At 41.8% G+C, this 27,780-nt stretch overlaps 2 protein-coding genes across 4 annotated transcripts; both read right to left on the bottom strand.

Annotated features, from left to right (window-relative positions):
- Nucleotides 1–918: 918 nt before the first annotated feature.
- On the bottom strand, nt 919–27,780 carry LOC114041422 (zinc finger protein 501-like). Of its 3 annotated transcripts, XM_027859874.1 has the most exons (4): nt 27,737–27,780; nt 24,628–24,782; nt 15,777–16,872; nt 919–1,907 (listed from the first exon to the last, which is right to left on the bottom strand). In XM_027859874.1, exons 2-4 carry the CDS (start codon nt 24,752–24,754, stop codon nt 959–961), a joined length of 2,172 nt encoding a protein of 723 aa, XP_027715675.1. In that variant the 5' UTR covers nt 24,755–24,782; nt 27,737–27,780; the 3' UTR covers nt 919–958. The 3 variants fall into 3 exon arrangements, with proteins under 3 accessions (XP_027715675.1, XP_027715673.1, XP_027715674.1); XM_027859872.1 differs by lacking the exon at nt 919–1,907 and having other exon boundaries at nt 15,704–16,872; XM_027859873.1 differs by lacking the exons at nt 919–1,907; nt 27,737–27,780 and adding an exon at nt 27,556–27,696 and having other exon boundaries at nt 15,704–16,872.
- On the bottom strand, nt 1,887–7,009 carry LOC114041423 (zinc finger protein 789-like). The gene is made up of 5 exons (XM_027859875.1): nt 6,492–7,009; nt 5,942–6,072; nt 4,223–4,349; nt 3,711–3,806; nt 1,887–2,313 (listed from the first exon to the last, which is right to left on the bottom strand). Exons 3-5 carry the CDS (start codon nt 4,344–4,346, stop codon nt 1,994–1,996), a joined length of 540 nt encoding a protein of 179 aa, XP_027715676.1. The 5' UTR covers nt 4,347–4,349; nt 5,942–6,072; nt 6,492–7,009; the 3' UTR covers nt 1,887–1,993.

The following is a 27,780-nucleotide window of genomic DNA, read 5'->3' as shown; positions in this document are numbered from 1 at the left end:
GCGCCCCCTGTGAGCTGGTTGTTAAACATTTACCAGCACATCCCTGATTCTTAGTCTTTAGGATACACTGAGATTTGTCTCCTGCTCACCCGCCCACTTCTTCATGGAGCCCCTTTAGGGGAAGCAGCATGTAAAGGAAAAAACACTGGCTTAGTAATCATACCTTACGTTTTATTCCTGAATCTACTCTTTTCCAGCTATAGAAACTTGGTAAATCAATGATTTTATTTGAACTTCAGCTACCTTATGTTTAAGGAGGATGGATCAAACAATCTCTAGGGGCCTCCTTTCCAGTATTTACATTCTGATTCAATGCCTATATGACTCTTCTGTTCCTACTACTCTCCATTACCATCCCTAAGTCAAAGAATTGAATCCCTATGCTCTTCTTCTATACTCATTCATTGAGCTAATTACTACTTTAATTACTACTTGTACAATGATGAATGACTCACCATTCCAGCACTGCCTTCTCATTTCCTCTCTCTCTATAGTGATCTATAGAACAACTGTTTGAAAATCTCTGACCCAAGAAATTTCAGATGTCACCATCTCCCCCAACATATGTGACTCATTCCAAATTTCCCTTTCATTTTCCTGATCATGGGGAGAAAAGAATTCTCTGGGAAAAGTCTGCAAAAACAAAGGTCATATTATTCCACACAATTCATAACATTTTCAGTTGAGGAGAGGTTGAAAATGAGATGAAACACTCCTTTTACCATGAACTTAGTTTTCAGATTAAGTTTCACTGGCTGCCACTGAAGGCTATATAACTAACCATTCTAATAATTTTTAACCAATAAGTATGCATCAATTCTGATTGAATGTAGCACAGTGACAGATGTTACCCCAATCAGATTAGAAAATTTAGACACTGCACTCAAAGATCTTCTTTTTCCAATTTATTATGGGATTGATAAAAAATGAGCTCTTTGAGCCACAAAGTTTTCCTCTGCTATATATCATATTCACAAATTGACTTGAGTGTGATTTCTCTCATGTTTAATAAGAAATGATAGACAAAGAAAGGCTTTCCCACATAGGTGGCATTCACGTGGCTTTTCTCTAGTATAAATTTTTGATGTCTGATAAGGTGAGAGGTTCTATTAAAGAGCTTTCCACAATTACTACATTCATGTAGCTTCTCCTCAGTATGTATTTTTTGATGTTCATTAAGGATTGAGCTCCTACTGTAAGTTTTTCCACATTTATTACATTCAAATGGTTTCTGTTCAGTATGAGTTTTCTGATGCTGAATTAAGACTGAATGGTGACTAAAGGCCTTCCTACATTCACTGCATTCATAAGGCTTCTCTCCCGTATGAATTCTTTGATGTTGAACAAAACCTGTGATGTGACTGAGGGCTTTCCCACGCTTATTACAGTCAAATGATTTTTCACCAGTATGAATTCGACAATGTCCAATAAGAAGTGAGCTTCTACTGAAGGCTTTCTTACATTCAATACACTTAAAAGGTTTCTCTCCAGTATGAATTCTTTCGTGTTGAATAAGATCAGAGTTCTGGCTGAAGGTCTTCCCACATTTATTACATTGATATGGTTTCTTCCCAGTATGAATTCTTTGATGTTGAATAAGATGTGAACTTTGATTGAATGCTTTCCCATATTCATTACATTCATAAGGCTTCTCTCCAGTATGAATTCTCTGATGAATAACAACATCTGAGCTGTTACTAAAAGCTTTTCCACATTCTTTACATTCAAAGGGCTTTTCCCCAGTATGAATTCTTAGATGTTTAGTAAAATCTGAGCTTTGTTTGAATACTTTCCCACAGTAATTACATTCATATGGTTTCTCTCCAGTGTGAGTTATTTGGTGCTTTGTGACATCTGCAATTTGACTGAAGGTTTTCCCACAGTAATTACATTCATAAGGCTTCCCTCTAATATGAATTCTCTGATGTTGAATAAGGGCTGAATGATGGGGAAAAACTATGGCTACATATGTCACAATGATGGCCTCTTTCTCTTATAAGAACCCTCTGATACATAATGAAGCTAGACTTCCCAAGGAAGTTTCTGTCAAATTCTTGACATTTACTGCCTTTCTTCTACTTATTTTCTCTTGGAAGCCTTCTACTTGTTGAGAACTTCCCTGCTGCAAGATAGATTGATTTTGTTCTCTGGTATTTCTCATCTCTATATTGCCTTCATGGTCAAAGATTTCTAAACTTGGGACATGGGAAACATCTTTTGGGAAATTTTCTGATACCTTTCCATGTAATTTTACATTTTCAGAAACTTCCTGGCTTGGAGTTAAATTCTCATCATCAGATCTATTTTTAGGACCTGGAATTAAGAATACAAATATTTACTTCTTTTGAGAGGAATGAATAAAGTGATCTGCAAGAGAAGTAGAAATATCAAACTGAAATGAATGCAGAGAAGGCAGGTTTAAAAGCTCTTGAAAAGTCCTAGCAATCAGTAAAAAGGATGTGGAGAGGAGCAGATATAACTAAAATGGCTACAATATCTAGGAAAGAGGGCAAAGGGAAATAACTGAGAGAGTTCTTTAATGAGGTGTAAGGTCCAGAATTCCTCTGACTGGGGAACTCTGTACCTTTCCAAGGGCCGATATCCCCTTGCACTGGGATATTCTCAGCTTCGCCCAAAAAAGGAGTTAATTTTATACTGAAGAAAGTGGCTGGGAGCTCCAGATTGATTATAGATAGTAGTTTAATCAATAGGATTACTTAGGGGCCAGTCTGGGATGGCTGCCAGACAAAACAGTCTCAATAATGGATCCATTTCCGCAAAGACCCCAGGAAAGCCCAGTGATAATTATAGGAAACAAAGGGAGGAGGACCTATAGAGTATATCGCTACTCACTGGTGGATATTTTCAGTTTTCTGCTTAGTAATGAGCTCATTTCTCAGCTTGGGTGTTATGTCAATGTTATCGAGTAAATGCCCAAATACAGGGTTGTGTACTGATTATATACTGGCACGAACTGGTCCCGTATCCATGTTATGATTATTACTTGGTCACATTATCTGAGTTATGACTAAGTATCTGAGTTATGATTTTCACTGGTCACCATATCTGGGTTTCCATGGTCAGAGTGTTTAAGTTATAGCTTTCACTTCTTACTATGTTTTATGGCTTTTTCTCCAATAGGGACCTCACATGAGGGTACAAAGTCCGACATTCCCTAGGGAATATGTGAAGTAGACAAGGAAATGAGGAAAATGAAAGTCAAGAATAATCTGGGAGGTAGTATATATAGGAAAACAATTTGGGCAAAGGAAGAAATGAAATATAATGGAATTTATGAAAGGAAGTTTGGGGCAGGGGTAATAAGAGGGACTGACAAGACAGTCTGCAAGAGTTGAGGACAGCAGCTGGTCAAATAGTGACCTCAAAAGAAGAAACTGGGAATTCTGTTTGAGCTATGCTGTGTTTACCCCGAGGCAGAAGTATGAAGCAAAACTGAGTATTTTCTTTTTTTTTTTTGCTTTTTGCTGAGGCAATTGGGGTTAAGTGACTTGCCCAGGGTCACACAGCTAGTAAGTATCAAGTGTCTAAGGCCAGATTTGAACTCAGGTCCTCCTGACTCCAAGGCTGGAGCTCTATCTACTACGCCACCTAGCTGCCCCCAAAACTGAATATTTTCAATTGTATAATGACATAACAAATGTTTGTTCTGTTCTTCTGACTCAATAATATGGCTGGTTCTCACCACTTACCTCGATAAGCATCTCTTGAACTCTCTCTTTCCTCAGGTCCCTGCATATCCTGGACCCATGGCTCTTCCACTTCATCAGGTTTGGGGAGTAGAAATCCTGATCACGGAGAAGGAAATGGAATGTGCTTATCTGTCTGAGAAACCAGAACTTTCTCAGAGCTTAGAGCTAGCTCCAAGGTCTGTAAGGGACAAGTAGGGGAACATGGAAAAGATTACTGATAACATGATAGAAAGTTCCAGAGAAAGAAACACATCTGTCTGGCATGGTGTTCCTGAATATGTACCCAGAAGGGAGGTAGTTCAGGAATGGTTAACATTCTGAGTCATAAGAGGAATAAGTCATTATGCAAGGAGGAAAAGTTTTCATATTTCTCTAGCATCCTATAATTAACGACATGCTTATTAAGCACCTAATGGGTACAGACAGACCTGTAGGCTTTCTGAAAGAGGTTTCCAAATCTGTTCCCAGAGGGAAGTAGTTTAAGAAAGGTCATTATAGTGAAGAATTCTTACCCAGGAAGACAAGGTTCCCATAGTTCTCTATCATCACATCCTTACAGAGGTCCCTTTGAGCTGGTTTCAGACTCCCCCATTCCTTCTGTGTAAGATACACAGTCACACCCTCAAAGGTCACCATCTCCTGAAACAACATATTTCTGCTGCCTCAGAGATGAACTTGACATGGAAATATGAATCTCATGTAAATTTAGATATGCTCCCTATCTATAGGAGATGTATGTTACTTGGTTACTAAGAGTAAATGTCTTAAAACATACCTTTGAGAACTAGAGCATAAATCTGACACTAAAGCTGGACCCATCACCTTTTATAGTATTTTGAAGGATCCAGTACTGGAATTTAGAGCTCTGAATCCATTTAACTTCCCAGGATACCAGTTCTCCTTGTGGAGCCAGTTCAGGGATCTATGCCTTTGGTCTTATACTTTTACTATTTTCTAAATCTAGTAAAGATTTTGTAAAGATTAGTAAAATCATTGAACCATACCTTAGGTTACAATGTCTTCTGTATGTCCTAGCCCAAGTGCCTGCCTATCTTCCTGAGTTCAGATATCTGCTTTATGAAAACCTTAATTTTCTACAGACATTCTTCTGTTACTGCCGGTCTTTTGGATGCCCTGTTCTGGCATTCACTCTCCTTCACAGGCCTCAATTCAAATAAAAGTATTTATTAAGCAAGTATTAGGGATACAAAGACAAAAATGAAAAACTGTACCTGCCTTGTGGAGTTTACATTCTACTGAGGAATACGACTTGTAAATATAAGTAAATAAAAGATAATTTGAGGAGGCAAAAAATGCTAACAACTAAGGAGATTGAGGAAAAACTTCTTGTTCAAAACGGCACTCAAGGTGACTAGTGAAGTTAGGGATTCTAAAAAGGTGGTGATTAGGAGGTGGAATGGGGGACAGCCTGTGCAAAGGCATAGAAATAGGAAACAGTATGCCAAATTTGGGAAACAGCAAATAGACCATTTTGACTAAAATAGAGTTTGTGAAGGAGAATAATGTGAAATAAGGCTGGAGCCAGATTATGTAGTGCTTTAAATGGCAAGTGGAGGAGTTTGCCTTTTATCCTAGAGATAATAGGAAGCTAGTGAAGATTTTTGAGCAGGGGAATGGCATGATTAGACTGTGCTTTAGGAAAAGTATTTTCACAACTGTGTGAAAGATGGATTGGAGGGAAAAATGATTAGAAGGAGAACAATTAGCAGTTTACTGCAACAGTCCAGGTGAAATGTGATGAGTTTAGTAGTCATGTAAACAGAGAGATGTTATGGAGATAGGACTGACAAGATGTAATAGCTGATAGGATGTGTGCAGTGTGTGGAAGTTAAGGAGAGGAAGAGCAGATGAATTTGAAGTTGTGAACCTTGGTGATTAGAGTGATGCTAGTACACTCAAAACAGGAAGTTTGAAGGAGAACAGAACTGAGAAGTAAGGATCATAGAGCTAGATTTCGTCAGAATACCTGGATTAAAATCCCAGCTCTGCCATTTACTACGTGTGTGACCTTGGACATAGCCCTTCCCCTTTCTGGGCCTTAATATACTTACTGATAAGGATTGTAAGGAGGGTAGTAAGGAGGCTAAAGTGTCAAGAAAAGGTAGATAAAGAGGGCAGAGGGTCATAGTGCACAGAAGCTGGTAGTAAGACAAACAAGGAGGTTGCTGTCTGAGAGGAAGAAGCTTAGCGATGGAGAAGACAAATGCTACCTTGATGATCCTTGAGGTAAAAGAACCTTCTGGTGGTGGTGTCCAAGAGGTCTTCAAAGAAAGGCCGATGGCAGGTAAAGCAGGCACTAACTTACGAGATGCTTATAGGACCCTTGTTTCCCTGCAGTTTCCTGGGGATGATTAAAAACCATAAGCTAAGAACATTATGGCAAACGACTTCTTAGTCAAAACCTTAGAAGACTCATCCTCTAGGGACACAGGACCAGGCAAAGCGGGATACTTTCATTTCTCAAGGGTATCAGGGTACAACATATATCACATATGACCAAGTTACGCTGTTGTTCTTAAAGTCTCCTGAGCAGATTATTTCTACTTTTGAGAAATGAGCAGGTTTTTTAAACAGACATGAATGATCTTTTACTTTTCTGTTTCTTTTCACATTTCTTTCAGAAAGTCTCTAGTCACTTGCTTCTGATGCCTTGATGACTAAAGGATGTATACTTCTTTCTCTTACTGTTCAGACCAGGAAAGCCCAAGATCATACAGGGAGAGGTGTCAAAGGTCAAATATGCTTCTGACTCCAAACTACCTTGTCTCAAACCTGAGCGTCTTCCAGAATTGGGATAGGAGACATTTCTGAATTGAAGATGACCCCTCTCTCTGGATCAACAGGTCTGAATCGTCAGTTTCTTAAGATCAGTTCCAATTCTTGGGCATCAGGTCTCCAGGATTCCGGGGGTCATTCCAGATACAAAGATTAATCAAGCCTCACTGGGCCATATCTAAACTGATTTTCAGTTTTATCACGAACTCTGCACTTGGACGGCTCAGTCTCCGGTCCCTTCTAATCTCCCCAGTATTATAAGGAGCAGCAGGAATACTCCCTCACTTGTATATCTGAGGCAGGTGGTTCAAGCACAGAGGAGACCACGGGGCGGTTCTCTGAATTCACCCAGGGTCACACAGCGTTTGTCCCGGGTCACAGTGGGCGGAACGTAGAGATAAAACGTTCATCCAGTTCCCTCGTTTGTAAAATGAAAGAATTGAGGCCCGCGGACATCAGGTGCCTGGACTCAAAGTCAAGAGCAGGCTGACCTCAGGAGACCCTTCCCCCTGTTCCCCAGACCCCGGCCCCGCCCACCCCGGCTCTGCGGGGGGGGGGGGGGGGGGGGGGGGGGGGGGGGAGGCCGCAGACCTCCCCAGCCTCACCCCCGCCCGCGGCGGTAGCAGAGGCTACCGGGACATAACGGCAAAGCTGGGGGCCGAGGGCGCTTTGGCGGACAAGGAGACTCACACACTGACACTATCTCCTAACTCCCCGGACTCCCAGCAGAGACCCTGGCCGGAAATGGGCTAGCGACCACGGGCCCCCGGAGCGGAACCACCTGAGGGCAAGGGACCGCTCTAGGAAGGCGGGAGGACTGGACTCTTTGGGATTGGATGTCTGCACCCGAGGGGCGGGGCCGAGCTGCTGTACGTCACCCCCCCACCAATGGACATCCAGCTTCTGCTTGAAGCCTTCAGGGGAGAGGAGGGGCCAACTCCCTAGGAACCCGGTTCACTTGTGGACATTTGTGAATGAATGAATGAATGAATGTTGTTGAAGAATGAAAGACATTAATTAAGGGTGCTAGGCACCGTGCTAAACACTGGGGATACAAATCCAAAACCGGTCTTCAAGGCGCTTATATTCGCGTTGGTGGGAGGCGTCGCTTATGAGGAAGCGATGGCCAGAGAAGGGAGGTTGGGAAGTCACCGAGACACATACATAGGACAGCCATAGAGCGTTCATGGATAAGCCATGTTCAGAAGCATTGCTAGTGATTGATCTCTGGTCCCAGCAAGGAATGGAAAAGGGAAGGGAGATGAAAGAGAGGGTTAGAGGAAAAGATGTAAAAGAGGAAGGGAAGGTGGAAAAGGAAGAGGAAGAGGAGAGATTAAATGGTAGGAGGAGGGCAAAACAGTGCTTCAAGGAGGCACCAGGGAGGTAAGGGTGGGAAAGGTATAGGATGGTGTGGGAGGTGAAGCATGGCCTAGTGTCTGGGATGGCTACATAGAGAAGGTTCTGTGCCTTTGCACTGTCTGACTTACCACTGGCAGTTAGGTATTTAATCTTAATTTATTTAATAAATGCTAAACTATTTCTTAAATATTTAGAATACTGTATGGTGGGAACAAGAGCTTGAGAATGTGACCTATGGCATCATGGTTATTATAAACAGTAAAACTGCTTCCAAGGAAAAATGTTCATGTACCCACCCATGTGACCACAGGCCATCTCTTGGCAGTAAGCCTTCTTTGTTCTGTTTCTATATAATATCTGGCCTGGCCTAAGTGTGGCTAGGGATCCACCATTATGTCCTGTTGCTGATGTGGTTTAGGGGTGCTGGGAACTCTGAAATATCAGGGTACAGGGTGGTGGCACCTGGAATGAATTCACACACTCAAACCATCTTCCAGTCAAGTGGAAAAGTTTATTGCAAAGCCCATAAAGCATTCGAAGTTCCTATAGAACCTGCAAACTAATGAGGATGGTGTTGATGCTTACATGCAAACAGGACTGTGAAAGGAAGATCCAGTAGGCTAATTAGGTGATCTAGGTGGGATTAAGGAGTGGTCAGTATATGGAAGTAGTCTGGGCCATCACCCCATCACTGCCGAACCATGGCAGGTCTTGTGAGTAAACTCTCCTAATAAACCTACACCTACATATCACCATGTTGGCATAGATTACTTCTTTCTTCCATATCTCAATAACCTCTCATTATGGTAGGACCATCCTTCTGGATAGTCTGCCCTCTTACAAATAGGTGTTTAATAAATGTTAATTGATTAAAAAGGGATGGGAGTTCCAAAACTGAGTAAATTAAATCACCCCAGGGCATAAGTTCAGAAGTCAATCAGTTGTAAGTCAGTAATAATTTTTAACTATCTATTATATGCCGGGCATGGTATACTTGTGTAAGTGCTAGGGATACCAAGAAGGCAAAAGACAGCCCCTGCTGTCAAGGAGTTCAGGGGAAGTTAGGATTCAGTTATTCTGAATTTCTGTAGGGCTTCATCCAAACTCCATTCCTTACTTCCCCTTCCCCATTCCTTATTCTTATCTCCCTAGACAAGTAACCCAGTAATGACAAATTTTAACATGCTCTCAATTTTGGATGTGTCTAACACAAAGATAAACAAAAGGGAAAATACAGAACTGGACAAATTGCTGGAGAAACTAGAGCTAAATGATATGATACATTCTAAATGAGACTGAAAAAGAATATGTGTTTCTCAGCACCATATGGAACTTTTATAAAAATGACCATGTATTTGGGCACAAAGATATTGCAAATAAGTGTAAAAAGGCAGGAATAGTAAATGCATCCTTTATAGACCATAACAGAATAAAAATACTAATCATTTTAGGGACCGATAGTACAAAAAAGATTTTTTTGTTCAATCACGTCCAACTCTTTGTGACCCCATTTTGGGGTTTTCTCTGCAAAGATACTGGAGTAATTTGCCATTTCCTTCTCCAGATTATTTTACAGATGAGGAAACTGAGGCAAATAGGGTTAATTGACTTGCCCAGAGTCACACAACTAGTAAGGGTCTGAGGTTGGACTTGAACTGACTCCAGATCTGGTGCGCTCTCCACTGTCCCACCTTGCTATCCCCGCTATAATTCCTACCCATGATTTAAACTCCAAAAATCATCTCCTCTGTGAAGTTTTCTTAAAAATCCCCTTGGTCAATAACTACCTCAGCCTTCAGGCAGCAATGTGTTATTATTACACTTATTTCTGCATGTGTTTTATCCCCCTACTAAACTACACATTCCATAAATGGAGAGACTATATTTTATCTAAACATTTCATCTTCCCCTGTGCCAGAACAGCACTGTGCCTGGAACATAATAGATACTTAATAAATGCTTATTGATTGAGTGACTGAATTTAAATGAAGGAAAAAAAAAACTAAAATGCTTTTCATTTCTCCATAGCAAAGTATGGAAAGGAGGCATGGGAAGAGGAAATGTGGATAGTATCTTTTTTTGGGGGGGGGCAGCAAGGTGGTGCAGTGGATAGAGCCCTAGGCAAGTCACTTCACCCTGTTTGCCTCAGTTTCCTCATCTGTAAAATGAGCTGGAGAAGGAAATGGCAAACCACTCCAGTATCTTTGCCAAGAAAACCGCCACATGGGATCACGAAGAGTCAGACACGACTGAGATGACTGAACAACAACGACAGACAAAGACGGGACAGCGGGAGATGGGGTGGGGGTAGGTGTACCGGGAGAAGGGGCCTTAGTAAAGCAAGTTTGAAGTCGAGGGTCTGGGTGGGATTCCTGCTCAAAGGGGACCTGACCAGAGGTAGAGGCAGGGCGGGGCAAGAGCTCAGAGGGGGCGGGGCCAAAGTTCCAAGAAGGCGGGGCAGAGTCGGTGCGGGGCCCAGAGGTGGAAGCAGGGCGGAGCTAGAGCTCCGAAGGGGCGGGGCCAAAGCTCCAAGAAGGCAGGGCAGTTGGGGCGGGCCCAGAGCTCAGAGGAAGCGTGGCAGGAGGCAGGGGAGCACGCACCTGAACTCCAGCCAGGTGAGCGCGGCCCCTGGAAGGAGCGACCCTGGACGGCGCAGGCTTCCCTCCGACCCCCCACCCCTCCGCACCTGACTCATCCTCGACTCCAGCTAGTGCTGGCGCGGAGGCCGAGGTGTCCAGGATCGGCGTTACTGCTTTTTCTGGGTAACCACCCCACTCCTTCCCACCTCCCGGCGACCCTCTAGGAAGTCGGGAGGACCGTCTGCTCCTCCCGCGCAGGGGGAGGGCGGAGTTCAGGAGCAGAGAAGGAGGGAAGAAAGAATGTGAGCCAATAGAGGGTAATACCTGGTGAAGTGTGGAGAGGGGTGGTGGTGGAGGGGACAGTTATCCTCGCTAGAAGAACCTCACCTCTCCCCTCCCCGCGAGGCTGCTCATGCCACTTCTGGACGGCTCCAACTCGGGGCAAATTTGGCTGGGATGGGGCTGATACCTGCCTCTGCCATGCGCACCTGTGCTGGCCTGGGTCTAGCAGAACGGCCAATTTCCCTTCTCTCCCCTTTCCCCCTTCTGTGTATTCCCAGCACTTAGCAAAGTGCCAGACACATAGTAGGGACATTTAATAAATGCTTATGGACTTGGCCATGACAGCAGTTTAACTACGTGAAGTCAATTGCCGTATCTCCACTTCTCTCCCCTTCAGCCAGATCAGCTTGGTCTTTCAAATGATCCAGGTGTGACAGTTTTTAGTTCCATCACCATTCTGGTCTCCCTCCTCTAGAACCTCTCCAACTTATACTTGTCCTTCTTAACATGTACGTGGTGCCTATAACTTGACACACCTGTAGTGTTGTACCTGAAATACGGCAGGGCTGTCACATGTGGCACTCTGACCCTCTATTTCTATTAATGCAGCCCAAGACCACACTAGCCAGCTCACCTAGGTTCAAATTCCACCTCCATAGCTTACTAGTGTTGTGACCTGGGCAAGGCACTGAACCTTGTTGGAGTCAATTTCCTATCCTGTATAATGGGGTTAATAATAGCAGTCACTTGACAGGATTGTGAGGCTCAAAGGAAATTATGTGTTTTTTGGTAAACATTAAAAGGCTATGTGTCAACTATTATTATAATTAAGTAGCCGAGCTGGGCCCAAACCCAGATCCCCCTCAAGTCCTACAAACTGCTGCCCCTTCCCTATCCTCACTGACACACAGTGCCTTGGCCTTTGCAGGTCAATGATTGTTAAATTAAATGAAAGGGAAGGAAAGTAAATGAGAAAATGCAGGGCAGATGGGAAACTGAAGTGGGAGTGAAGAGAAGACCAGAGAGCTGAAGTGTGGGAACACTTTTTCTACCTCCCCCCTCTCACCAACCTCTCCTCTGGGGTTTCTGAGTGTGATAATGGAAAGAAAAGACCAGGACTTGAGTTCCAGCCCATTTATGGCTGTGTGATCTTGGGCAAATCACCTAACCTCTTTCTTTCTCTCCTGTGTATAATGGGGATTATAGAAATCCTATATTTAGAGCTGGAAGGGACTTCAGATCAAAATTACTGTACTATCTACACTTACAGGTTTGGGAAGCAAATAGAATGTAAAAACTACAAGTCAACTACTTAATATTAAGAAGCTTTTTATCTTTCAACCAATTTGCTCTCCCTGTCCCCCACCATGGTAAACACATCCTTCTCTCAAATCCGCAGACTGCTCCAGTCCTTGACGCCTTGAACACCTCCATTTATCTTTCTTCAGGTTCATTCCAATAAAACCTTGAATATAGGGGTATTATTTTACTCCCCACCTCAGTTCCCTCCAGGGTTCACCTGGAGGTCGTTTATCTTTCTCTTTCCTCTATGATGCCCCCAACCTTAAATAAAGAATAACAACTCCATCTTTTCACATAGCTTCTTTTATAAAGCACTGTAGACCTGTTATAAATATGTGATTTCATGTGATTTAATAACTTACATTTCTATAGTAATTTAGCAAAGTATGCTTTTCTTAACAACTCACAGGGTAGAAAGTGACTCTAGTTTTAACTTTCTCATTTGAATGAATCACTTTCACCAGTGTGTAGAGCCACTGTTTCACTTTCGCTCAAGCAAGATGACAGTTCAGCATTAGGATAGGAGTCACAGGACCAGGGATCAAATCCAGTTTCCTCTGGTTACTGACCTTGGGTAAGCCATCTAAACTCTTTAGCCTCAGTTTTCTCATTTGTAACAAGAAAAGGTTATACACTATATAGTCTTTAAGGTCCCTTTCAACTCTAAATCATTATCCTCATTTTACATGAAGAAATTGACGTTCAGAAAGGCTCTATCAACCACGGTAACACAGGTAGTGTTAGTGCCAAGACAGAAATCTAAGTCTTCTGATGTCACATCCAAAGCTCCTTCCTTTATACCACAGTGTCTGATACTTCATCCGGACAACCAAATTGCTTCTTGGGTAAGGGCTGTTCTTTCTCTAAAAGTTAAAGCTGACTGATGGTCATTCTCTTAAATCTGCTTCACTTTCTACTGACACCTATCACTGGTAACACTATTCACCAAGTTTGTAACCTTGGGCTTATCTTTGAATCTAAAATCCAGCTACTAATCTAGTTGATTCCACCTCATCATATCTAGTCCTACTGCTACTAACCTAGTGTGTAGGATCTCATTGCTGTTTATACTGACTGCTGCAATAGTCTCTGAACAGGTCTAGCCAACTCCACTCACTTACCACTCCAATCTGTACTTCCTGCTGTTCCCAGAGTAATCTTTTTCATAAATTCTCACAGGATCATATGGTCATGTGATTTTGTTTTTAAAAAACAAAACCTTCAGTGGCTTCTTATCACCGAGTAAAATCCAAACTCCTTTGGCATTCAAGGTCCTGCAGTCTGGCACAGATCTATTTTTCAAGCTTCACCTCAGAGTACTTCTCAGTTCACAGTAACTCCAGCTAAAACAAAGGACCCAATCTCACCTTCCTCCCTTTCACTTGCTAGTAATGCTCTACCCTGACCATTGAATTCCTACTCTCATTTTAAAAATCATTTTCAAATGTCACTTCCTCCCTCATGTGCATTTTAGTTAACTGTGTGTCTTATCCCTCTACTAGCCTTCAAAGTCTATGAGGGCTGGAAACATATCTCCTCTAAACTTTTTATCTCCCCCAGTGCCTAGGACAGTGCTCTACTCACAGCAGATGTTTAATGAATGCTGAAATGAACAGAGGTTCTGATGATATGGTCAAATGATCTCCTCTTCCATTATGCTTCTTGACTTCCCTGCTGCATTCCATATTAACAATTGCTCCCTTTGTCTTAGACCTGTTGAGGACCTTGGCTTGAAAAGGCCAAGGTGCCCCACTACATCCTGAGCCATCTCCAGTTGTCCTGATTTGGCCACTGAACCCAGATGGTTCCAGAGGTGAAAGGGAGGCTGTTGACTCAGCACAGCTTCCCTCACTTAAATCCAATTCTGTCATGGCATCACTTTCCTGATGTCATGGTCCTCTTTGAGAACGAAGGACAAACAGCAACCTCTGAGAGTAGAAAAAGAGCTGCCCACTGTTCCACCAAACTGGAACTGGTCAGTTGGGCAACACAGCTTTCTCTCTTTCTTCCTTTCCTTTCCCTCAGGCCACATAGGGTATTGTACCCTTACCTGCTGGGTACTCTGGCCAAAGGGAATGTAAATTTTCAATCTCTGAAACTTTTTTTTTAAAAAGACCAGCCTTAACTCCAAATCACTCTGGCTCTCTTTGGCCAATAATAGGTCCCAGGCCAAGCCCTATTTGGTCAGGGTTTGAATCTGATCTGCTCAGAGTGAATGTAAATAGCAATTGTTTCTGTTTTGGCCAGAAACCCTGAGGGTACTCCCCTCCCAGATCTATTTTTTTTTAAAGGCCATTCTTTGCTTGATTTCTTATCAAGCCTTAATCACTGAATAGGCTTTGCCTCAGTCAAACTGAGACCTGTTAAGGACCTTAGCTTGAAAAGGCCAAGGTCCCCCACTAAATCCTGAGCCATCTCCAGTTGTCCTGATCTTGCCACTGGACCCAGATGGCTCCAGAGGCAAAAGTGAAGCTAGTGACTCAGCACAGCCGTCTCTCACTTAAATCCAATTCTCCTGCGTGTCACAGCATCACCCTCCTGATGTCATGGTCCTCTTTGAGAAGGAAGGAGAAAGGGGCAGCTAGGTGGCAAAGTGAATAGAGCACTGGCCTTGGATTCAGGAGGACCCAAGTTCAAATCCGGCCTCAGACACATAACACTTACTTGCTGTGTGACCCTGGGCAAGTCACTTAACCCCACTGCCTAACCAAAAAGAAAAAAAAGAGAAGGACAAAAACCAGCAACCTTTGTCTCAGAACTCTTTCCACTCTTGGATCCCCAGAACTTAGCATAATGTGACATCTGGTAGACACTTAATAAATGTTAATTAACTGATTTCAAGACACAACTTTCAGCCTCTCCCTTCTTGCTTGATCTTTCCTTGACTGAATTCTTCTGGATAGAGTGCTATACTTGGGAGTCAGGAAGACTCCTCAGTTTAAATCTTGCCTCAGAAACTACTAGTGGTGAACCTAGGTAAGTCACAACCTCTTAGCCTCAGTTTCATCTATAAAATGGGGATGATAATAATAATACCCACCTCTAAGATTGTTGTGATGATCAAAATGAGATAATATATGTGAAGTGCTTTGCAAACCTTAAAGTGTGAGGTTAGCTATTGATGTTTGAGCCTTATCTCTTATCACTAACCTCTTCATTCTCTTCTGGATCTTCTGCCTTACCCTATATATTGGGGAAGCCAGCCCACTCACATGACTCCACCATATGGGTACCCCCTATATGCAGTTGCCTCTTTTTATCTGTGTCTCTAGCCTTGTTCTATAAATCCAGTTGTCTGTAGGCCATCTTCACTTAAATATCCCACCAATAGATCTCAACTTAACATCAAAAACTAGGCTCATTATCTTCCAAACTGCCTTGGACAGGGGTGGTGTCATTTTCTCTCAGTGGGGCCTACGAGGAAAGCAGTAGAGCTGTCCTGCCCAATTTGTGTCAATTTTTGATCGAGAATAAATGATTCTGAGGTTAGAATGTCACCCCTCTATGTTCCCAAGGAATACTTCAGCTGTACATTCTCTGGTGGGGAGATGACCACTTGGGGGAACTGTCACTCAAAGTTATTTATCATTTTAGCCAACCAAAAACATTTATTAAACTCTCTGCACGTGGCACCAGGTTAGGTGCTACAGAAAGTTAGACAAAAATTGGCCCTGCCCTTGAACTTATAATCTTTAATAGGGTCTTGCACCAAAGTAATTTTTGGGAATTCTCCACTACATTGAGTCACTCTCTGGTGTGAATTCTCTGGTGCTGAATAAGTTTTGAGCTGTGACAGAAGGCTTTTCCACATTCACAACATTCATATGGTTTCTCGCCAGAATGAATTCTCTGATGCTGAAGAAGGTTTGAGCCATGACTGAAGGCCTTCCCACATTCATTACATTCATAAGGTTTTTCCCCAGTGTGAGTTCTTAAGTGATCAATAAGAACTGCAAGTTGTGTAAAAGCTTTCCCACATTCATTACATTCATAGGGTCTCTCTCCACTATGGACCCTCTGATGTTGGAAAAGACTTGAGCTCCAATTGAAGGTCTTGCCACATTCATGACATTCGTAAGGTTTCTCCCCAGTGTGAATTCTCTGGTGTGCAATAAAGACAGATCGGTGACTAAAGGCTTTTCCACACTCATTACACTGATAGGGTTTTTCTCCAGTGTGAATTCTTTGATGCCGAATAAGGTCTGACCTTCCTCTGAAAGCTTTCCCACATTCATTACATTCAAAGGGCTTTTCTCCAGTGTGAATTCTTTGATGTTCAATAAGGGTTGATCTGTGACTAAATGCTTTGCCACATTCATTACATTCATAGGGTTTATCTCCAGTATGAATTCTCCGATGCCTAATAATTTCAGATCTCTGGCTGAATGCTCTCCCACATTCATTACATTCAAAAGGTTTCTCTCCAGTATGAATTCTCAGATGCTGAATAAGGACTGAGCGCTGGCCAAAGCTCTGGCCACAAGTATCACATTTGTGAGGTCTCACACCTGTAGGAACTCTCTGCTTTATAACAAGGTTTGAGTTCAGGCTGAAATTTCTCCCAAATCCAGTACATTCATGGCCTCTCTCATCTCTTGGGGTTTCTTCATGCATGACTGTGACCTGTGTCTTTCTCTGCTGGGAAAGGGAGTTTCTCCATCTCTTCTCAGCCGAGATTCCCACCTGACTATCTAACCTGCTTTGAAGTTCATAGTTTTCTCCACATTTGGGTTTCTGGAGAACATCTGTTTGGAGTATTTCTGATATTGTTCCACAAGATTCTATTTCTTCAGAAATTTCCTGCTTTGGGATCAGTAACTTGTTGTCAGTCCTGGTCTTATAATCTGAAATTATAAATGGAAAGTAAAAAAAAAAAGTCACCTGTTCTCTAATTGGAAGTAGGAGGGGAAGGAAATTGATGGAGACAGATGACAATTATAGAATCGTAATTTCAAAGAGCCTTAGATTTGGAAGTAACTGTACAGGCCGTGTAGTGCAATCCTCTATCTGATGCACGATCATGGAGTTGGAAGGGACCTCAGAAGTTGAGTGCATCTAGTAATGAGGTTCCCTTCTATAATGTCCTTGACAAGTGGTCTACCTTCTACCTGAAGATCTCCAGTTGTGGGGAACCCCCTACCACTAGAGGCAAACCGTTTCCTTTTGTTCAGCTATGTTAGGATGCTTTTCCTGAGCTGAAATTCGTCTTGCAAGTCCTAGCCATCACTCTCACTTATGCTCTCCAGGCTGTGGAGAATAAATCTAACCTCTTCCACTTGACAAAACTTCAAATACTTGGAAGACAGCTATTAAGTTCCCTCTACAAATTGATGGTGACATCCAAGAGGGTCCCATGATTTTGATAACTTTCAAAACTTATTTTATAAATTGATGAAAAGCTAGTAAAGTAGAGTAGAAGAGCGATGTTATGGTGGAATGACGAGTGTTTTGGACATAAAATAATGTGAATCCAGACAAAATGACACAAGACTTTTGACTAGAGAAGACAAAGAACAATGAGTAAGGATATTAGAGGATAAGCACAAAGTCTGGAGGTAAGCTCAAGCCAGAGAGAGAGAGAGAACTGTTATTAGAAATCAGAGGGAATTTAGATGAGCTAGTAAGGAGCAATTTGGTGGGATGGTATTTTCAGTTTCTAAACATGAAGTTATCTTTGTCTCATTTTTCTCCTTCCCTTTTCCCCTCAGAAATCTGAGCAGTTACTACTAAAATTCTTCCATTACAATGTCTCTTAGAGCTGTCTTCAAATATTTCAAGGGCTCTCATGTGAAGAGGCATGAGATTTGTTTTATCTGGTCTGAGGGGACAGACCTAGGAGCAATCAATGGAAATTTCAAAGAAGCAAATTTAATTTGATATAATGAAAAAGTTCCTAACAATTCAAGCTATTCTAAAGTAGAATAAGCTGCCTTAGTATGAAATAGTGAGCTCCCCTTAAGGGGAGGCCTTCCCCAACTGGATGACCATTTGTCCAGAATACCGTAGAAGAGATTTTTTTTTTTCCTTTTGGAACTTGGATTGGACTAGAGTGGTCTAAGATTCCTTCTAACTTTGAAATTTGGTGATTCTTAAATTTGTCCCCTTCTCTCCCTGCCACATTTGGCAACACCATCAATCACTTCCTCAAAATGCTCTTCCCTTGGCTTCCATGACTCTGTGCTCTCTTGGTCATATCATCTTTTCATTCCTCTTTTTGTGTCTCCCCTGATGGCTTTCTATTCCAGCTAAATGAAACACTCCCCTAATGGGTTCCTTTTCTTCATGGATCTTCCTATCCTAGTACTTGCCAGCACTTCTGAAATTATCTCTCCAAATAAACCAATAATAAATGACATTATTTTCCCACATAAAGACAATACAATGGCTTTCTAAAGCTTATTATTTCAAGTTTCAGCCTTGTATCATTTGGAGATACCTCTCCAAATTCTTTTGTCTCATTTCTCAACATGGTTTATTAGACCTAGTCTCTTTACATTGAGTAAGTCTTTCTTCTTTACACTGAACATATTTGCAAGTGGAAAGTACACTAGACTTGGGAGTGAGGATGGGGAACAAGTCCGAGTTCTCCCATTTGTTAGTCATTTAACTTTGGGCAACTCACTTTACCTCTCAAGAGCCTCAGTTTCCCCATTTGTCCTTATCAAAGCTCAAATGTCCCCATTTGTCACTACCAAAGCTCAAATGAGATAATGACTCATATTTTTATGTGACAGCTTTGAGATTTGGGGAGCCCCTTCCAGTCCTGTGAGGTTGGCTTTGCTAGTGTTATTATTTCGCATTCAGAGATAAAGACAATGAAGTTCATCATCATACAGCTAGTAAGTGTTGGTGCTGGGATTTCAACCCAGCTCTTCCTACTACAAATACTTTATAACCATAAAAAGCAAACTATTATCATTATTAAGCTGTCCCCTCAGAATTTCACCACAGCTTTCAAGAGTGACCTTTCCATTCCATACATTCCCTGAATAATGCCACCCCACTTCATCATACTAGGATTATAGAGCTAAAGTATGAGGGGGTGTCAAAGGCTATCTAAGCCAACTTTTCATTTTACAGAGGAGGAAACTGAGGCCTAGGGAGGATAAGGGCCACTAATTATCTAAGGTCAAAAAGGTGGTAAGCATTAGAGGTTTGAAACCATGTTCTCTGATTTCAGAGCTAATACTCTTTTTTTCTGCTGTTTCATACTGGTTCCCCCCCCCCATCCCCTCAACATTGTTTTTACTGTTTCCTTATTTTTTAGCACATATTTTGAATCTGATTATCATATATCTGCTTACTAATTTTCTTAATATATATGTCTTTTCTTTCCAACTAGACTTTAAAATCCTTACAAGACAAGTCCTGGGTTTTAAACTTTCTCTTGTACTCTTTTACAGCACCTAATATGGCACATGCTAGGTGTTCAATACTGGTTGAATACAAATTACTTAACCAACACTCATTCAGGACCCCTTGTGTAGGGTCAGACTGGATATCTCCAATGGACAGAGAAGTCTGAAGAGCTGTTGAAAAACAGGAAAACATAAGTGTAATTCACTTCATATCAAAGCTATTGACTTTCAGAGATGGAAGGGACCTTATGAGATCATCTAGTCCAGAGGTGTCAAACTTGCTGCCATGGGGCCACAAACCAGAACTAGATTAAAATGCAATTGGGAAATGTTTAACAAAATAAATAAAAATACAATACAACACAGATAATGCTAATTTGTGGTTTTCCATGTCAATATTGGGTCTACAGAATGTGTTTCTATATCTAGTCTATCTATTCTTGTTTCTCAGAGAAAGAACTAAAGGCTCAGAGTATGGAAGTAACTTAGTCCAAGGTTGGATCATCTAGTTGTTGCCAGGACCAGGATTATGCCACGAGCCTCCTAACTCCTGGTCCAGGGCTCTTACAACCATGTGTCAAAGTTACACATACAGCTACATGCACCCATAACACAAAAAGATCAAATGATACTTTAAGTGAAATAAGGAAATTAGATGTTGAAGAATGCTGTAAAAAAGCAAATTTAAGAATATTTTGGTTATGTGGATAGACTTCCGGTTAACCTAATTTTTCTACTAAAGATCTCTCCTCACTGCATGAAGATGCCTTTAGGCTCTTGAAGGCTGTGCCAATGGAGTTCAACCTCTAGAAAATTTTAACCAAGTAGGAAATGCTGAAAACAGTTGAGTATGGGCACAGAGATAGACTGTTTCTATCATTCTGTCATCTGAATCCCACCCTAGGAGATTCATCAACATTGATTTGGCTACCAAATGAAGAATTATTCATTCACATAACTGCATGAAAACACTCTATTAAGATGTAGAGAGGGGTTTCATTCTATGCCAGTAGAGTGAGTACCATGCCTGATGAAATCAGGGATAAGATCCTCATCACCCTTGCAATTACGAATTCAATAGTCCCCTTACTGGTTTCTGACTCCAGTCTAACTCCCTCCAATCTATCTCCTACACAACTGCCAAACTGGTATCCATATGGCAGATCTGACAATATCATATCCCTCCCCACAAATGCCTTCAAAGGCTCCCTACTGTCTTTGGGATTAAAATCTAAAAACCAGTCTGAATTAGAAATCTTTTCACAAACTGGGTTCTACCTACCTTTCTATTTTATTTCACTTCACTACCCTTCATGGGAAGCTAAGTAATGCAATGGAAAGAACACTGGGCCTGGAGTCAGTAAGATTTGCTGTCTGACCCTGGGCAAGTCATTCCACCTGTTTTTTCCTCAACTGTAAAATAGAGATCATAATAGCACCTACCTTTCAGGGATGTTGTGAGGATCAAGTGAGATAATATTTGTAAAGCACTTAGCACAGCGCTAAGTAGGCACTTAATAAATGCTTTCCCTTCACTCACTCTTCATTCCAGTCAAATTAGTCTGTGTACAACATTCCATCTCCTGTTCCTCTGCCTTTGCATCACAGGCTGTCTCCCCGCCCCACCCATAGCCCATTTATTAGCAATCTCTTCTTGAAATGACTTTGTATATACTTTCTATTTATTTATGTAAATGATGTATGCCCACCGGGAGAATTTAAGCTTCTTGAGGGCCAGGAACATTTCATTTCTGTCTTGGTAACCCCAGGACCTTGCACAAAACAGGCACTTAGTAAATGTGTTGAATTGAATTGAATCCTTGAAGTATGAAGTAATTAATCTAATTAGGACTTCCCCATCTAGTAACTACTGTATTACCTACCCTCCAGGCTTGTTAGGGCAACGTGCCTTGTAAACCACAAATAAATGTGAGTTAAGTTTTGTAAATTTGCTTCAGGTTTCCTATTTGGAAAAATTAAAGGGTTTCTGTGATCTCAAATCAAATGTCACCTCCTCCAGGATGCCTCCTCTGATTCCTCACTATTAACAGTCTTCTAAGAGGTGGCATGTTGAAGTAGATAAGGAGCTGACTCTGAAGTTAGGAAGACCTGGGTTTAAGTTAATTCTTCTATATACCAGCTCTATGACCAAAGGTAAGTCACAAAGCTCTGAGATCCAGGTGACTATCTAAGACTTTTAAGTTGCTGATGTATGCTGGTGGAATGAACTTCCAAATTTGAGTAGCTTACACTGATGAAATCACAGCTCCAGACTCCAAACTCAACAAACCCCGAACTTCTTTCTACCTTGAACTTCACATGTATTTATTAGCACCTCTTCTTGCACAACTGTGTATTACAATTTAAAATGTTGGTGTCTTAATCTGCCTAGTAGAAATGTGAATTTGATGAGAAGTGAGTTCCCCTTTTTATCCGAATTTTTGATGTCCCCTAATGCTAAAGAGTGTGCTTAGATACTTAATAAATGTTTATTGAATTAAATTGACTATCAGTAATGGCCCAAGGTTATCAAAATCTAAGATTTCATGGGTAAAGAAATGGATAAATGGTAAGAACAGCCCTGGGGCCAGGAGCTATTGGGTTATTAATGATATAAACTAAGCAGTCAAGATAGACAGTGGGAAGGATAATATTAACTAATCTGCATTTATGATGGGATAGAGAGCCTCCAGAATGAGAGAAGCAGGTGAGGCTGAGGACTATAGAGGGCAGTGGCTCTGTGGCCCCCACACTATATCCAATTTTATATACTTCAAAAGATAAGTGATTTCTGTAGTGTGGGTGCACCCACCCACCAACCAAAACTGCAACACAGAGTCAGAACCAGAACTGAAAGAGACCACAGCAGTCACCTTGTCCTGTCTACATGCGAGTAGGAATCCCTTCTGCTTCTGACAGGCAGTTCTCTGCCCCATACTTTAAGGGGAACTTTTTACCTCTTTAGGCAGCCCACTTTACTTCTGGATAACACTAACTGTGAGGAAGTTTTTCCTTACATGGAAGTGAATTCTACTTCTCTCTTTCACCCACTATTTCTTGTTCTGCCCTCTGGGGCTAAGCAGAACAAATCTAATGTCTCTTTCCATATGACAGCCTTCCAAAACTTGAAGTCGGCTATCCCCCTAAAAATCTTCTCTTCAAGCTAAATATCTTTGGTTTCTTCAACCTAGTCTCAAATGGCATAGACGATAGCCCTGTCATCATCCTGGTCACCTGCTCTCTTGTTAATGTCCTTCCTAAATGCTATCTAGAACTGAACTGATACTTTGGTGTGGTTGGATCATGGAAAAGCACAGTGAGTATACCTCCTTCATAATGAAGACTATGCCTCCTTTTAATACAGATAGAGTTCTTTTTTTTTTTTTCTGGTGGTCATGCCATAGTGTTCTGGGAACACAGATTTAGTGCTGGAGGGAGCCTCAGAAATCATCTAGTCCAGTGGTTCTTAATCTGGGGTCCATGAACATGTTTTTAACTCCTTTGATAACTGCATTTCATTATAATTGGTTTCCTTTGTAATCCTATGCATTTTATTTAATTAATTTAAAAACATTACTCTGAGAAGGGATCCACAGACTTCATCAAACTGCTGAAGGGGTCCGGGAGACAAAAAAACTTAACACTTGCTGATCTAGTTCAACACCTTCATCTCACAGGTGAGGAAACCAAGGCCCAGAGAAGTGAAGTAGGTAAAAAAAAGTGACCTGTTTGAGTTGACACAGGGAGTAAGTGGCAAAGCTAGGATTCAAATGCAAGTGCCCTAACTCCAAATTCAATACTTTTTCCATTATTGCCACAACTACTGAATTTGAAACCCATTACAATGCTTAGATATTTTGCATACTGTTTCATAGCTATTTGTTTCCCATCCTGTATTCATAGAGTTGGTTCTTTGGACTTTAAATTTATTTCTATTAAATTTATTATTATTAGATTTGGCCCAATGTTCTAGCCTGTAGATTTTTTTGGATCCTATTATTCAACATATTAGTTGTTTCTCCCAGTTTTGTATACTGTATATGTATTTATATATATATATACATAGGGATCATATAACCAAAAGGGGAAAGAAGTGTAAAAATGGATTTCTGTAAAAACCTCATGCATGTTTAAAACATACAACTTTGGCAAAGTATGGAACAACATAATCCCTGGAAAGTTTAAACGACTAGAAAACCCGAGGACAGTGGAAATGTTTAGAAGGTGTGCAAATGCTACATGTTACCAACAATGACCTACATGTAAGAAGAGGAAGAAAAAGCAATATTAAAGATAAGAGCACTTGGAAAAGCAAGTAAGCTTGGTCACCTATCAACAATAAGAAGTAACAGAGGCATAATCCAAATGATACAACAGCATCCTTGCTACAAAAAGAGTAGGAGGAAGACCTTTCGCCCTCTGGTAAGGCACTGTGGGGCAGTGGTGTGCACACTGGACTTGGAGCCGTCCCCCCTAGGCTCTGACACTTACCAGACCTCTCTGGGCCTTAGCTTCTTCAATGTAAAATGAAGATTATACTTTACTACCCACCTTGTTACTGCAATGAGAGTGCTCCGAAAAGCTGAGAGTGAAAATCATGGAAAGGTGTGGGCATGGGAAGATGGGAGTCAGCAGACTTGGGCATGACTTCTGATCTGGCCACTTGCTATCTGTGCCTGATCTTGGCCAAATCCCTTCTCTGGGCCCAGAGAGGTCCCGTAGCTGGCATGAGCAACACAGAGGGGACGGAGGAGATGATCTCTCTGAGCCCTTCTACCTCCAAATGTATTATCTGATGTATCATAAAATGCTACAGGCACGTGAGTAATCTATGAAGGACTACATGGAGAAGAGTCTAGTAAGATGAAAAATGACTGACGCTGGTATTGATCTGCACTGGCAGATTTAGGCAAACCCACTAATGAAATCACAGATCATCAAAAGTATCAAACTCTCATCTAGAAATAGTTTAAAATAAATTTATTTAAATTTAGGACAACTCTAATTCACAAGTATCCTTATTTCAGTCCCTGTAATAAACAAAAAATGATAATCAGCAAAGATGGTAAACTGTCTAATGTAAAGCAGATATATCTGCAGTGAGAAGTAAAATCCAACTTGCCTCTACAATATTTTTAATCAAAATGTGCTCAATGACTTTACGAAGGAATCTATGTCGAAGGCTCTGGCTGAAGAGGAGGGACATAGACCTCTGGGAGTGGGCTGGGGTAGAATGAGTACCGTATTGGGGATCCTGGAGGTGCAGTAGCATCTCATGATGCGGAGGCCCTGAAAGGGATCCAGGTGATGGGAAGCTGATGTGGGCTGAAGCAGAGAGTGGCTCCTGTACTGCCCCCAGGGCTGCCATATCCTCTGGTGATGTGCACAAATGGGACCTGGGGAACAGTTAATGTTACAGGTGGGTGAGGATAGATTCAGATGGATATTGTAAGAATCCCAAACTAAAAACAATAAACACTTCATTTCAAGGGAAGAGAGGCTGGGTAGGGGGGGTGGGATGGGTGGGTGGGAAGGTTTGAACCAGAGTTTCATTCATTTCCTAGAGGAAATCAGGAAGAGCAAAGGGGTAGATGAGATAAAAAACCTAGCACTCTGGATTATTTCTACCATATTCTCTCCAAGATTTTCTAAGACTAGTCTCTACTTGCCCTCAGGTGTTGTTATCAGTAGGTGCCAACTACTTCTTGCATGGGAAAGGCACCATAGTATCCCACCTTAGACACTTGCTGTATGTCCATGAGCAAATCACTTCATTTTTTAAGCAACAGTTTCCTCATTGGTAAAATGACAATAATACCTACAGCACCTGTAGTTTTGTGTTAAGCTCAAATAAGATAATGTATGTGAAGCATTCTGCAAATTTTAAATGTCAGTCACTATTCTGGGAAATGATTTAGTGGCAAAGGCCAGGCAGCATTAAGCAACATCAGCATAATCTGTTCCAGCCTACCTTTCTAACCTTATTTCACATTATTCTCCTTCATGCAGTCAACAGTTCAGAAAACTGATGTTCCAGGCAACACCAGAAACTGATCTAAGCTTCCATCTCACACCTCCATAAATTTCCTGGGGCAATCTACCATGCCTGGAGTACTCTCCTTCCTCATTTTTCCCTTGCAAAACTCTCTTCCTTTAAGGTTTAGCTCAGGTGTCATCTCCTGTACGTTGCCTTCTCTGAATTCCTGAACAGCAAGTATTTTCTTTTCTCAAATTTTCCCACTAATACAGCCTATTTTTTATTATGGAGTACCTGTACTACTTCTATATTACCCAAAATATAAGCTTCTAGAGGGCAGGGTCAATCAATTCTATCTTTATATTCTCAGCACCTAGGAAAAAGCCTGGCACATGGTAGGTACGTAATAAATGTTTGTTGAATTGAATTTGAATTTCAAAGGAGGTGGAATGTGTCCATAGTACCCCAGAAACTTTATCTCTCCAATAACAATAACAACGCCCTTTTCCATTGTGCTTAAGTGACTTGCTCAAGCTGGGACTTGAATCCTGGTCTGCTAACCCCAAAGTCCAGGGCTCTTTTCAATAAACTAAATCTAATACTTTACCAGAGACAAGAAAGGCCTGGTTTTTAAGCCTGGTTCTACTGCCAACCTACTGTGTAACCCTGTAAAAGCAAGTTTACTCCTCTAGGTCTCAGTGAAATATAGGTTTACTCCACTAAGTATACACTGTAAGATGAAGGAGACAAACTACAAGGTCTACCTTTAAAGTTACTTCCAACTCTAAAATCCTCTAGTTATCTATACTAACCAACAAAATTGTGGATTTTCTGTGTAATGACCCTGTAGAGCCGTATTTTATCACTGTTCATTAATTTATTTGTGGGTATAAAACACTTACAACATGCAGGGAGTCACAATTATGCTGTTATAGAAACAGCATTATTATATAAAGAAACATTATTATAAGTCTCTGGAATACTAAGTCAGTCTGGTAAGTTGTCCTTCAGGGGGTTATGGCCTTTGATATGATCCTCTCTCTGAATATAAATTTGTTGGTAAACTTTTTGTCATCTCCTTCACTGTTATTTAGAATCACATAATGTCAAACCTGGAAGGAACCACAGCAACCATCTACATTAGGGCTTCCTAACCATTTCTGCGTTTTTTGTTTTTTTTTTTAATTTTTTAATGTCACGCACCCCCTTGGCAAAGCCTGTAGACTCCTCAGAATGTTGTTAACAATATACAAGACTACAAAGGAAACCAATTATATTGAAATAGTTGTTAAAAATTTTTAAATGCCCCAAGTTTCTAGATCCTATGTTTTTTGTTGTTGTTTACAGTCACGTCTTACTCTTCACGACCTCATTTGGGGTTTTCTTGGCAAAAATACTGGAGTGGTTTGCCATTTCCTTCTCCAGCTCATTTTCCTTATGAGGAAACTGAGGCAAACAGGGTTGAGTGACTTGCCCAGGGTCACACAGATAATAAGTGTCAAACCAGATTTCAAACCAGGGCTGCCACCTCCTAGGTGCCCTAGACTGTACGTTAAGAACTCCAATGTATGTCAACACAATCAGGATGCAAAAAGATTGATCTCGGATGAATCTAAAAAGACAGAATCCCCATAAATGTAATTCCCGAGGTGTACAACATATTGGATGGTGGTCAGCTTTGGAGAAAGGAAGGTATGGGTTCAAATCTTGCCTATGACACACATTATTTATAGTGTGACCGTCTGAATTCATAACCTGGCCTCTTCAGCATCCCATCCCTACTACTCTACCATCTAGTGCCACCTGCAGGCTTGCTCCTGGTTGTACATGACACTCCATGTCCCCACTCCCAACATTTTCCCATTCCTAGAATGCTCTCCCTCATCTCTACCTCGGGGATTCCTTTAAGTCCCACCTAAAATCCCACCTTCTGCAATAAGTCTTACGCGAGTGCAATCTCTGTGCTGATTATCTCCAATTTAGCCTGTCAAAATCCTGTTTGTACATAGTTGTTTGCGATTAGGCTTCCCCATCAGACTGTAAGCTCCGTGAGGGCACAGTCTTTCTTTTGCCTCTCGTTGCACCTTAGCCCAATGCCCGGTACACAGGAGTCGCTTAATAAGTGCCTGCTGCCCTTCTGACTACGCTACATCACCGGGGCCCCTTACTATCGTTGCCGTGCTTGCCCTCACCCTCTTCCAGTCCAATCCTGCAAGGCACACCAGCCCGCCGGCCGGGGGTTCCAGGGCCACGGGAAACCAGGAACGCGAGAGGGCGGATGTGGAGAAAAGGAAGGAGAGGCTCTGAGAAAGGAGGAAGGGGACAGGAGAGGCTCGCCCCGCTCCCGCCACTCCCCGTCTCCGCCGGACTCACCCTCGTCCTCGTCGCCCGCCGCGGCCTCGGGGCCCTGGGGCCGT

The sequence above is a fragment of the Vombatus ursinus genome, unplaced genomic scaffold (assembly GCF_900497805.2).
Source record: "Vombatus ursinus unplaced genomic scaffold, bare-nosed wombat genome assembly UNPS02014173.1, whole genome shotgun sequence".
NCBI lineage: Eukaryota > Metazoa > Chordata > Mammalia > Diprotodontia > Vombatidae > Vombatus > Vombatus ursinus.
Note: the sequence above shows the minus strand (reverse complement) of the source record. Positions and strands in the feature narration are given on the sequence as shown.

What these genes read in the sequence shown, in the direction of transcription:
- LOC114041423 (XM_027859875.1), bottom strand. Translation starts at nt 4,346, where the DNA reads ATGGTGACCTTTGAGGGTGTGACTGTGTATCTTACACAGAAGGAATGG. An exon ending in TGGGAACCTTGTCTTCCTGG is followed by an intron (nt 3,807 to 4,222) that starts GTAAGAATTCTT and finishes CTCCGTGATCAG; the next exon opens with GATTTCTACTCCCCAAACCT. An exon ending in TTCAAGAGATGCTTATCGAG is followed by an intron (nt 2,314 to 3,710) that starts GTAAGTGGTGAG and finishes TCTTAATTCCAG; the next exon opens with GTCCTAAAAATAGATCTGAT.
- LOC114041422 (XM_027859874.1), bottom strand. Translation starts at nt 24,754, where the DNA reads ATGGCAGCCCTGGGGGCAGTACAGGAGCCACTCTCTGCTTCAGCCCAC. An exon ending in CCTCCAGGATCCCCAATACG is followed by an intron (nt 16,873 to 24,627) that starts GTACTCATTCTA and finishes TTATAATTTCAG; the next exon opens with ATTATAAGACCAGGACTGAC. An exon ending in CAGAGAATTCACACCAGAGA is followed by an intron (nt 1,908 to 15,776) that starts GTGACTCAATGT and finishes AATTCATATTAG; the next exon opens with AGGGAAGCCTTATGAATGTA.